Source organism: Melanotaenia boesemani, chromosome 16, assembly GCF_017639745.1.
Source record: "Melanotaenia boesemani isolate fMelBoe1 chromosome 16, fMelBoe1.pri, whole genome shotgun sequence".
Taxonomy (NCBI): Eukaryota; Metazoa; Chordata; class Actinopteri; order Atheriniformes; family Melanotaeniidae; genus Melanotaenia; species Melanotaenia boesemani.
The window spans coordinates 11,141,405-11,153,969 of record NC_055697.1 but is presented as its reverse complement, the minus strand read 5'-3'; the positions used below and the strand labels follow the sequence as shown (position 1 = coordinate 11,153,969).

General features: G+C 40.2%; 1 protein-coding gene across 5 annotated transcripts in view; it reads right to left on the bottom strand.

Annotated features, from left to right (window-relative positions):
* The window catches only part of LOC121655484 (signal-induced proliferation-associated 1-like protein 2), a 78,348-nt gene that overhangs the window by 33,740 nt on the left and 32,043 nt on the right, over window positions 1–12,565 (bottom strand). For all 5 annotated transcript variants that reach the window (XM_042010166.1, XM_042010169.1, XM_042010168.1 and 2 more), the window contains exons 3-8: window positions 12,387–12,520; window positions 11,105–11,293; window positions 6,109–6,283; window positions 5,763–5,866; window positions 4,047–4,204; window positions 2,841–3,417 (exon numbers count right to left, since the gene is read on the bottom strand). In XM_042010166.1, coding sequence (XP_041866100.1) covers window positions 2,841–3,417; window positions 4,047–4,204; window positions 5,763–5,866; window positions 6,109–6,283; window positions 11,105–11,293; window positions 12,387–12,520 — 1,337 coding nt within the window. The remainder of the gene's footprint in view (window positions 1–2,840; window positions 3,418–4,046; window positions 4,205–5,762; window positions 5,867–6,108; window positions 6,284–11,104; window positions 11,294–12,386; window positions 12,521–12,565) is intronic.

The following is a 12,565-nucleotide window of genomic DNA, read 5'->3' as shown; positions in this document are numbered from 1 at the left end:
ATAAAAAAACAAAAATTACCTTATTTAGTTTTGTTAAGAATTTAGCTTCTTCCACCTCCTCAGTCACTTAAACCTAGACTCTTAATTGCTTTCATTGGTAGCTGCACTGACGCGTAAAGCACATAAAGGGACACACACAACAGAAGCTGCCAACTTTGTTCAGGAAACAAAACAAAACAGCGTATATCGGCTACCACGCCAGGAGGACTTGTCTAATAAAAGGTGAACATGTGGCCACCAAGCTCTGCAGCACCCTGGAGGGCAGGACGTTTCCACAAAGCTTTTAGTTGTGCTCTCACACTGGGCTCCACTGTGTGTTATAGTGGGCAATCTGTTCGCTCTGGTTCGCATTACATCACAAGTCAGGCAGCCTGTAAATCCTCCCAGTGAAACATGATTCGAGTCGACCTCTGAGACATTTACAGACACCTTTGGGACGTAGTCTGCACCGTCAGCTCATACCCAAATGTGCCAACTGCTGCTGCTCCAGTGTCTGCTTTGTTTTTGTTTTTTTTTTCCTCGTCTTAAACTTACTCAGAGCTTCTATTGCAAAATCTTCCACACAGCTCCAGTGGGAAGTAAACGTGAGGGGAGATTAGCATAACAACTAAGGAAGTGATGTCTTTTGACTTATCACTAATGCCAATATATAATGCTTCATCCTTTTCTATGAAGAGTTGAGCTGACACTAAATGGCATCGCTGTGCTGTCAAGATTAATTAGGGAAAAAACTACTTTAGAGTCTTGTGAAGATTTCTTCCTCTATTTTGGACATGGTTGAGATATGCAGTACATTTAAGCATGTTTACTTGTTCTTGTTTTCATTTAAAAGCCTCTCTGAGCTTGCAAGTTCATTGCAAAAGGTGAAAATAAAATTATCTCCATCTTTTGAGATCCTTTGAAGATTATGACTGAAGTTAAGGTTTTAATTAAGGAATGGGCCGTTGCCCCCATGTTGTTGGCTGAATCACTGATTTTTCTTTTGGGAGTTTGGTGGAAATGTTGAGACTCTTGACAAGGATGCCAAAAAGGAACTTTAAGGGAGGAGATCATATGAGCTGGAAATAATAGTTTAGATTTTCAAATTTTACCACCACATTAGTGAAATAGACAATAGTTTGTCTGAATAGAGTGCCAGTAATCAAGTCATAGAGTCTAGAATAGAAAAAAAAACAAACACAATGAAGCAATTCAAGGAGCACAAATAATCACACACAAAGTTTGCATCCTTGCTAGAAAGGCAGAAGTCCCTTTTTTAGTAACATGAAGTTATTAAAAAGTTTAGAGTTTAACTTAAGAAAAATATATTATTAAAAATATAAATATGGAAATGAGAGGTCTGTGTGGGATGTGCAGTAAATTGAGGCCAAGTGTCCTCTATTCTTAGTCCATGAGACCCAAAAATCTTTTTGTTACCACATCTCCCCATAAAAACTGGGTTGGTGTCCTGTTTAAACTGCCTCCCCCTACACCTGCACCCAGATATGCTCCAATTCAACAATGGTAGGGGGAAAAAAAAAAGAAAATCACATCAACGCTAATCTTTCATTCCATTAAATGAGCCGTCTGCTGCAGAGGATGATTGCGGCTTTAGTTTCTTTTTGATGAAAATGGTGCAGTATCTCATAATGCTTTATCCTCATCGACTTCTGAACTGAACAGCAGACTGTACACCTCTGAGGATTCTGAGCAACCAACCAAAATAAGTTATAAACAGGAATTCTTTAACCCTCTCTGAAGTCTGATGAGCCTGATGTTAAAGGACCAGTTTTCTTACAACGTTGAACCAGCAGAAGCTCGGTTTAGAGTTGCAGCATGTGACACTTGATGGGACAGACCTGGGTTTAACAAGAAGCAATTCTACTCAACTAACAATGAAAATAAAGCAACAAGCTCTGTGGTGAGCTACAATGGCAAGAGCAATATTTGGAAAATGCACAGTTTCACCACAGAGAGACCACAATTATTACAAAGGAAAACCGCAGAAAGTAAAGGCAGTCATTTCTCATCATATGCCATGAAGCTGGAGAGTAAATCAGAGATTTACAGAACTATTCTGATGACAGACTACTTCTTCATGTTTAAATGAGAGAAAGTCTAGTGTACGCTGTCTAATAGGTATTTAAATGTGACTACCATGCCAACCACTGTGTCACCATAGCAATGCAGAGCAAAGAGACCAAAGCAAACGCTCTTGTCATTTTCAAAAGCAGCAGAATTGACACAGTACAGAAAAACAGTCAAATACAACAAACTGTGTGTTTAAATGTTTTCAAAGCGTCTCTGTGATTTGTCCTGGATCACTCGGTTTCCTGTGCTCATGTGCTACTCTTCACTTGGATTTGTTGCAGTCTCTCTCTCTCTCTCTCTCTCTCTCTCTCTCTCTCTCTCTCTCTCTCTCTCTCTCTCTCTCTCTCTCTCTCTCTCTCTCTCTCTCTCTCTCTCTCTCTCTATATATATATATATATATATATATATATATATATATATATATATATATATATATATATATATATATATATATATATATATATATATATATATATATATATAGAGAGAGAGAGAGAGAGAGAGAGAGAGAGAGAGAGAGAAAGAGAGAGAGAGAGAAAAAAACAAAGGATCAAATGCACATGCAAAATGATTTACTTGCAATGTTTTAAAATGGAGCTTTTTTTTTCTCAGAGATGTCTTTATGTTATGCTTTGAGACTTATCCTGAAGACAAGGGATTAGCCGCTGCAATATAAGGTCTGTTACAACTATTGTCTTATCCAGCAGTCATTAAGACCTCTAGGATGACTGGGATTATTATTGTTACAGATGAGTCTTTAAGGGTCTTACCTCTAGTCTTTGCACCATCTCCCGGATATCTTCTCCGCAGCTGTCGTGGGCAGACAGCATGATACACTCCCCGCGCTCATAGAAAATCTTAATGCTCATAATCCCTGAGGTCCATCCGATGACATCACGACACGAGCAGTTGAACACCACGTTTTTTGACTCCTCCTCAATGAGCACGATGAACTCATTGGAAATGCCAAGCAAGCAGTCCACGTCCATTGACTGGCCAAAGTCCCGGGCACAGACACTCCAGGTGATGGCTCCCACACTTAACAGATGTGCGTCCTTTCTGGGTTTAACTTTCTCTTTCTTCTTGGCCCCAAGGGTGATGAAGCTGAATTTCACAGCTGAGTCTATCGTCGCTGTGCTAACAAAGTTCTCAGCTAGGTCCTTTAGATACTCCTGCCGCGTGCGAGTCGCCATGGCTCGGAACTTCTCTGACTTGTGAGCGGCGTTCTCCCCGTTGATGACCTTGGCGAGCAGGAAGTCCCTGAAAACTGCTGACTTTGGGAAAGTTACAGACTTGGGAATAGGGGGGCCAAACGGAGGCACGTCTTTAGATCTGGATACAGCCACACTGAGGGGGAAAAGGGAGAGGATCAATATATCAATACATCAATACAGGATGACAGCTTAAAAAGCTAAAAGTAGTGAATAAGTATTGAACTGTATGATAATCAGCCATTTATGTGTTAAATTATACAGCTTTCACGAAAATGACTTCTGATGAGACAGGGAGGAGCTCAGACTAATCTTGCTCTGTTCAACAAATGCTATGTTATTAGCAAGAGCCGTTTTGATTTAAGCACTTGAGGACAGAGCTGTAAGTCATAATTTCAAGGTGTCTCTGAAGTTAATAACTGTATCATCACTGGAAAGATAAAGAGTCCCATGATTCTTGCATATTACTATGAAGCCATGACAGAAACCACACAAGGAACCCAGCAAGCTTTCATTATTACTTTTTTAAATGCAGAGTTAAAAGTTCATGTGGAGCCATTTGAAATGAAGACATTAACGCAAAGCACATCATATGATAAAACACACTCCCCCTTATTGTCAGGAGAACAATAGCTTGCTTCTTATTGCAGGGTTTGACTCAGTACAGTGCTCCTTTCCTTTTCTTCTTTACTTCTTTTCTTCACTAAACTAAGTACATAGGCTTGAGTGAGCCTTGCAGGCGAGGTGCAAGCTTGTTCCATTTACCTGTAGCAGACGTTATCAGTGCAGGGGTTGTGGACTTTGACGATGACAAACACATGTTGGAAATGAGAGCGGATGTGTTTTGGAGTGAAAGGAAGGGCCCCGGGCTCCTGGAATACTATGGTGACGATGTCGTTGCCAATATGTCTCTTCCTTAATAACTATAAAAAAAAAGAAGGAGATGTCGAATGAAATTCAAGACAAGGCGAAGAAAGTAAGAAAGTTCAGGATTGAGAAATGCATAAATTGTTCGAGATTAAGGCTGGAATGGGAGCATGTAATTTTTTTTAACAAATGTCCTTGCAGCCAAGTAGATAAGAGTGAGAGGGGTAGTTAAACTGACTCAGCAGTTCTACAACAATGTCTCAAACATAGCACACGAGCATCAGCTATAACATTTCTTATCATACTGTTCCATATTAAATCAAGTAAGGTGTAGAGTCAAAATCTATATATGCAGTGACTTGCACAAGGGCACTCTTATTTAAAAATTGCAGTTACCACTGTGGTTCATGTCCCTATAAACTGCCTGCTAACCTGAGGTTCATTAAAGCAGTCGACATCCAAAACTAAACTTAAAATCTCTGTTTTCATTAGCAGACAAATTAATAACTATTATCCAAGTTTATTTTTGTGTGGTTTGTATGTCATTTTAAACAGGTCTGGGTTTTTTTTGTAAGTTTGTTTATATATATATATATATATATGCTTCTGCTCATCTATATTTATATATACAGTATTACATGCTTGAAAGAATCGTTGCTCCATGTTTGGTCACTGAAAAGTGAAACAGATAAAAAAGTCTTTTGAGGTTACAAAGATATAAACATCTAAACTAGTTCAGTTTTTTTTTTTTTTTACGGTGTGGAGGAGACATATTCTTCTAAACCCTATTTATACAACTTGTGTTGTTTGATTGTGTTGATACTTAACCTTATTATTCTGTCTGGAACAGGATAGCCAGTGAGGGTCAAAAGAGTAAAAAAAAAAAAGCCGGATTAGAGGGTAGAGGTGAATTGAAAAGGATGAAGGGATGAGAGGAGCCAGCAGGAAGATTATCACCAAGGGATTAAATTAAACTACCCACTTCATGAAATACAATTGGAGGAAAATAGAAAGATTCTCTACCCGCACCTCCCTTACTCTAAAGCTGCCAATCACAGGTTTAAGATGCGCTTGATAAATTGGGTTCTGGTGTGTTTTGTTGCACATCATCCTTTGCTCCAACCCATCACTTTCACTTCCTTTACTACATTCAGAGTTAATGCCTCTGCCGCGTTGTATCCTCAGGTTTTATTTTATGGGCTCAAAAAACACTTTCAGTATTTACTTTAAGTATTGTAGAGACTGACAAGTCAAACCTCTGTAATTTCTATTTTATTGAGCCATTGCTTGCCCATCAGCTACTACATCCATTTAATTCCACTTGTTCACACAGACAGAAACAGAGGCCCATATAATACCACACCAGGTCTAGCCCCAGGGGATGCATTGATTAAAATCCTTCTATGGGGCACAATCACCATGGCAATGCTCTTGCCTCTAACTGATAGGTCATTATCGTGGCAAAATGAGTCTCTGGGGAAGACTAGCAGCAGTCAGGATTGGAGACATCGTAAAAGGAAGCTGCTCAGGGAATTGTCTACCCATTAGGTAGCAAGTCACCACGCAGAAAAGCAAACATGATGGTCTGTTGCTGAGACAAAGAGTGTGGTTTACCTGCTGTCGGTTGTTGGGCGTGTAGGGGAGCATCGTGGACACATGAAACATCAGTTCGTAGTCCTTGTAGGTAGTGTAAAGAGAATGTGTACCGGTGGAGTCAGCTGCAAGAGACAACGGGGCAGTTAAGGTCTTGGGCTTGATTACAAAAGGCCCGCATTTATATATAATCCGATGGATTAATCAAATAGAAATCCAGATTAGGGAAACACAGGTTTATAGAAAGAACGTTTTAGAGGGCCAAAAAGTAATATGAAACATGAGAGAGTGTCTGCACTCTGCAGGATTGGAGGTGTGTGAGCTTGCAGTTTTGTGAAAGTTTAGTTTGGTGTGTGCTTTGTCTTACTCTTGTTATCCAGCTGAGCTCTGTATTTGGTGAAGCCTTTGAGGCGCACCCTCTGACCAAGCAGATCCAAGAACTCATCAAGCGCTGGTCCAGCACTTTCATTGTTGTACATCTCCTCTTCTGTGCTTTGGCCTGCCTTGCAGTAGAGAACTCCCACCTTGTGCTGGAAGCTTAGCTGGAATGGGGAACATGCATAGATACTCAGTAAGTAAGTATCATTTCCTGTTGCAGAGCTGTACCACACACCACATTAATGCATACTGTACATTACACACTCAGAGTCTGCTAGCGCCTACTTTCCATCATGTCACAGCTAATGTGAGGGCCTTCATAACCGTTCAAGGAGAGAGCTGAAATCCCCTTTTGTGAAACAGGGCTGTGAACTCTCAGGATGCCTGAGCAGAGCATAAATCAAGCCAAGCTATTAGCTGCTACTTAAGAGCAGCTGCAGAGCAAAAAGAGGAGTGAATTAGAAACATACAGACTAATAATGTTGGTTTATTGGTAAAGAAGCTGAAGCAATAGAATTCTAATTTGAAGACTGAGTAGTGCAGTGTATCTTTTTCTGTACTCAGGCATCTTTGTTTGGCATTGAGGAATATTCAGAAACAGAACAGCCAGCTGAACCTCAGCGGTTCTCATTGCACAGAGATGACAGGTTTGACATGAACTGTTTCTCTGAACAGACAGGAAGAAATAAAACATCTGGAGTGATTCTTCATGCATACAGAGAGTGAGAGCCCTCTTCACAAACATGAATCTTTAATGGATTACAGATACCTGATGTAAGCTTAGGAAAAAAATAAATAAATAAAAAAATTAAACCAGGGGTGAAAAAATGCATGGAAAAAAAGCCCTTTAAGTTTGGCACCTGTTGCTTAATAACTACAGCTGGACCATACAGGGGTAATGTGTCAATTTGCAAGAAGAAAAAGGTTCCCCTAAATGTAAAAGCGAATGAATGAGCAATAAACTGAAACAAATTGGAGCTGTCCTTTTCCCCATTACAGGTTATCAGTTCTCTGTGTGCTTCTGACACTGTTGTCATGGTGACTTCTCCATCAGGCAGCCTACTCTGCTCTGAAGCTCCTGTGGTGATGGAAAGCTATTATACCATCAAGCCCAATGGAAATGGCATGATGTACAATGATGTGGTCATCTATTTTTTATCCAGAATAATATGAGCTCACTTAACCTCCTGCTTCTCTTAACAAGCTGGCCAGTGGCTAGGGCAATTACATTGTCCTTTGGTGTAAAATGTCACTGCTTGGAAAGTGCAAACACTTATATGTATATGTATATGTATTTATTTTTTTCTTTTCTTCTTCCTTTTATAAAAGGGAAAGTTTTTTTTTTTTTACCTTTATCAAGTTTTCACTGTCATCTCAGACAAAGTTACCCTCCGTTGTGGAGGCAAAAAGCACAAGCAGTAGACATAATGAGTGGAGAGAGAAATGAGGACAAGATTTTCTCTGGAGAGCCCCAAGAAGCACCTGAGGGATACAGTAGAGTCCTCACACAACATGCAACACCCACGTGATATCTTTTTGAACTGCAGTCTCATGATGCAGCAAAACTGTGTATAACTGGATCGTAAAACCTGAACACAGTCCTCAAAAACCCTTTCAGACAGATCTGTGTCAGAGTATCACACTTCATAGCTTTTCTCGTTTATTTCACTGTGATGGAAAATGGGTTTGAAATGGTTGTCAAACCACATATTCAGGAGGAACAATGCAGGTTCCAACCAGGCCATGGAGCAGTGGATTAGCTCTTTACACTTGACCCTGAATTGCTCAGGGGGGCTTGGGAGTCTGACTATTCAGTATGCATGTGTTTCGTTTGCGTCTTGGATCATGAGCTCCAGTATGCACTGAGGTGCACTACAGCAGTGTGTGAAGCGACAGAGATAAGATTTGGTGCCTCTTACACTGAGGTCATTGCTCTCTTTTGGAAAACAATGGATTCCCTGCTACAGGTTGTCAGTACCTGCCTCAAGCTAAAAAGTTTAAGTATCTCAATCCTGTCAGGAAGCGAGGGGAAAATGGGCCGTGACATGAACAGGCAGACTGGTGCTACATCAGCAACAACTCAGGCGTAGTATCAGACCACAGTGCTGTGGAGAAAGCTGAGATGGAAGGTGAGACTTTTGATTCCCCATGCAATCTACATTCCAATGCACACCTACAGTCAGAGATTTAGATCATGGCCATAAAAATGAAATTTTGAATGTAAATGGCTAAGCTGGATTCAACCAAGAAACCTCAGCTGGAAGGAGGTTTTAGGGGGTAGAACAAGTATACTAGAGGGATTACATGTCTCATTTGGCCTGGAAGAGTCATAGGATCCCCAAAGAGTAAATGGAAGTGTCACTAGGGAGGGATGTCTGGAATAACCTACTTAAAGTCTTACCACTTTGACCCATACACTGAAGGATGGATGAACTAGATGGAAGTTGGAATACAATGTTTAAGCTAAGTAGGAATTCAGGGAGAGTGGCCATTTATATGTGTAAAAAGTCTATTTTATCCACCTCAACAACAGTCTCAGTAGGTGGAAGATTACCTCACTGAACTCATGGAAATAATCATTTACAATGGAGTTATACTTTATTATACAAGAGTTGAACGGCGTCACTCAGGAGTGATTCGTGGACCTCTAAAGGGTTTCCCTTTTGACTTTTTAATCAAGTATATGTATCTACATTTTATGTTTCCATTAAAGAACAGTTTGCTATTCTTCTGATTTAAGCCCTTAAATGTAAGCAACAGATGCATATTCAATATCAATGACTTTCAAAGTGAAAAATTATGATTTGTGATGTTTTTTCCAGTTCATCTGCAAGCAGTCAATTCTGTCATTGTGATCTATTGCGATCTAAAATACAATAACACATGCTCCCTTCTCTTTTAACGTCCAGGGCCATTACAGCTGAGTCCACAACCTCGCTTTCAGGGTTTTTTCCTTCTGCACTTCAGATCATGAACATACTGTGAATGACGCCTCACTCCGGGATACTCTCACCAACTCTGCTTTCTGTCTGCAGCACTACAGGCCTTTTAACACCCAGCCACGCTCGAGCACAAAAGATGACCTAATGTCTATTAAACAGTTTGTGTATACATGAGAAAAAAGCTTTCTTCACATTTGAAAAAAATATAGACAAAATATCTAAATAAATAAATAAAACAGGTCAGGCACGATTATTATATTGCAGCTCCAGCTTGGCTGGTTTAGCTTTCTTGCATAAACACATCAGGCAGACAGTCCAAGTCCAGCTTGGTAAAAAAAAAGCAGATTAAGGGGAGCCTAATGTATCAAACATTTGCACAGCAAGCATAACATTAATGATGTAAACAGGAGTGTACAAAAATACTTATGTTCATATATAAAACCAGCCTCCACTGGACATTTGGTTTTGAGGTCTGTGAGGAGGAGAACCAGTTGGAAGCGCTTTAAGCCTCACTTAGCCTGGACTCTCCACCTCTGAAAGTAGTTTTTTTTCCAATTACATTTTATTGCTTTCTTTTCCCCTCCTACTGTAAGTTTAGATTTCAGTCCTGCCTTTTAAAACAACTGCAGACAGTGTTTTTATTGCAAAAGCCTGCAGAGTTGTATGGCAGGTGTTTGATCTCATGTATGAGCTCTTCAGCATCTCCTATTGGCACTTACAAAGTTTCTTTTTGCCACAACTGGACACTTAAGCATGCAAACTTGAATGCATTAAACTTTGTACAGAGAGGACACTCCATTGCTCTTCTCCAAGTGTGTAACCAAATCTTATTACACAAAGAAGAACATGGTTGACACTTTCTATTATAAGAGCCTTTCCCTTGTCAGCTGGAAGGATATGTGCATGCTAACGAATGTAATTAGACTAATAAGCAGCCAATTCTCTTATCGTAAAACAAGCAGTTCACCACTGGCTAATCCTTCCACTCCCCTCACCATCTTGCAATTTCATTAGATGAGAAATTAAAAACCTTGAGATCACACAGTGAATCTATCAGACACCTGTGAATGAGGAGAGCCTCTCTCGCTATTAGCAATTCTGTTCTAACAGAGATAATGCAAGATGACACCGGCCGACTTCAAGGGAGAATACCAAATCACCTGCTCTCTCCGATAAAGTAAGCCGTTATAAGCAAGTCACTTCAGTTAGAGTCCTAACAGCAAAACAAACAACTCAAATATTAGATTTTAATGGCTACACAGAGAGAATTTTTCATTAATTTCATTAAGTGAGATATTGTCAGCGTCACAGCCCAACACAAATATATGTTAAAGCTTTATTCTTTATTCAGATCTCCATTAGCTGCCACTAAGGTGGCAGCTACTCTTCCTGGGGTCTGCACACTACAAAGTGTTACAAAATAATAAACATACCACATATAGTATAGTAAACATCAGTTATATGCGATCCAACAAGTCAAATTAAAAATATATGCATGGTAAAAACCAGATGAAACTATCACCTAAAATAGATACTAAAGGTTTCTGCTAGCTGACCATCCTTCGTTCTTCTTATTCTACAGCTGCTGTAAATGGCAAATATTGTTGCAGAAACGCCTTAAATAACAAATGTGCACAGTATTGATTTGGCTAAAAATCAATGTGGAAGCAATAAGCAATGGCTGGACCTTCCTTGCAAGAATAATGAGACATTTTGAGTTAGATAAGAAGACACTATAATCATGCTTTCTAATTAATTAGGATGCAGAACCAGCATATCTTTGTTTAATTCCACCTAAATGGAACAACCTAGTTCAGTAGCAAAAATTAAATGCGTTATGGGCGGGTTTTGACTTGCTGTCCTGCTGCACCATCTTCCTGGATTTCACATTTCTGCATAGTGATGATAAAAACCTTCATCGAACAACTATTCCTTTAAAACTTCATCCTAGCATCAAGGCACTTGGCCACAAATCAGTCTGATCAGCAGAAGTCTATAGTAGCGCTCAAGATCTTGAGTACAACATGATACTGGTGTACTCACGCCTTGCTCATCCAGTTTCAGGAGTTGCTCTGGAACTTTGGGAGAGTTGAGGGCCAGCCTCAGACACTGGATATTCAGCTCAGGGATGACATATTCAAGCACTTCCTTAAGCGGCAGGCCGCGGGCTGTTCCATGTCTTGCTGTGGATGGAATGGCATCCTCCAGGATGGCTCCTCGGAGCGTTGTCAGCTAAGAGGAAAGACGGATAAATAAAGATTAATTCAGTCAAGCCTTCGTCCTGTAGTGAGTCATATACAGTCCTATTTGTGCAGTATGTACGTATGTTACTTTGCCTCTGGACCACTTTGGAAACTCAAATCCTAAATAATTAACAGGAGCTAACTGAGCATCATATGTTAAGTGTTTTTCACTTTTAAACCATTAATGCGCTTGTAAAACAAACTCTGTAAACCCGTGTTGTTGTTTGGAACTTTAAAGAGACACATTTGCACCCATAAATCCCATTTCCATCCATCCAGCCCGTGGACATAAGTGTCCACAGTCGATGGCTGTCCAACAGAGAGGCTTTCTGAAAAGCAGATTAGTTAACAGACTTAGTCAAAAAAGGAGAGCAAGAGCGGGAGTGGGACGGAGAGGCAAAGAGGACACTGAGACTAAATGATAAGAGTAAACGCATATAGAGGCTCCAGCTGTTGGGAAGCTAAAACTGTCTGCATGCAATGTTCAGGGCTACAATGACCCAGATACATTGTTCTATCATGGGAGTGGTGCTTTATACCAAGAATGGTGCTAGATATCAGTGACATTTCCCTGCCTGACGCATCTGTTGCACCTGAATTATTCAGTGAATGAGACCAACCAGCATCAATCAAGGAAAGCTTTGAGTACACCAGGGACACTCAGACTACGCATCTCAGTCAGTTTTTTTGGATTAATGATGTTGAGAGTGCATATGTGTGAGCATGTGTGAGGGAATAAGCAAGAGAAGACGATCACACCAACTCTGAAAGATGGGTCAGTGTTTGCATGACTGGCCAGAATCACTGAACACGTTATGGTGCTAGGCGCAGATTTCCTTCTACTGCTTGACTGAGCCCTAAGCTAAATGACCTTAACATGTCTTGTCAAATAAAATATGAGAAATCTGAAGTGTTCTTGCTGGTTAAAAAAAAAATGTGACAAGTCATAAAGAATTTAGCTACCATAACTATCATAAATCCAAAGTATAGGGAGTTAAGTGCTGCAAACATGCACCCGTAAAAATTAAACTCTTGTGATCATTTCTTGTGTAAAAATCTTGTGTAAAAAGGGCCATTGTTACCTGACTTGTCCTGAAAGTGATCCGATAGTTGTACTGCATGCCGTCTTTCTCCCTTCCATCGTCCAGCCTTTCCCTGCGGATGCTCACTGCCACAGGTCCCAGATTGTCATCTACCCCAAAATAGTTTTGATGCTCTGAAAGTGGGGCAAGAAAGATCTGAGTCACATACATTATAAGGC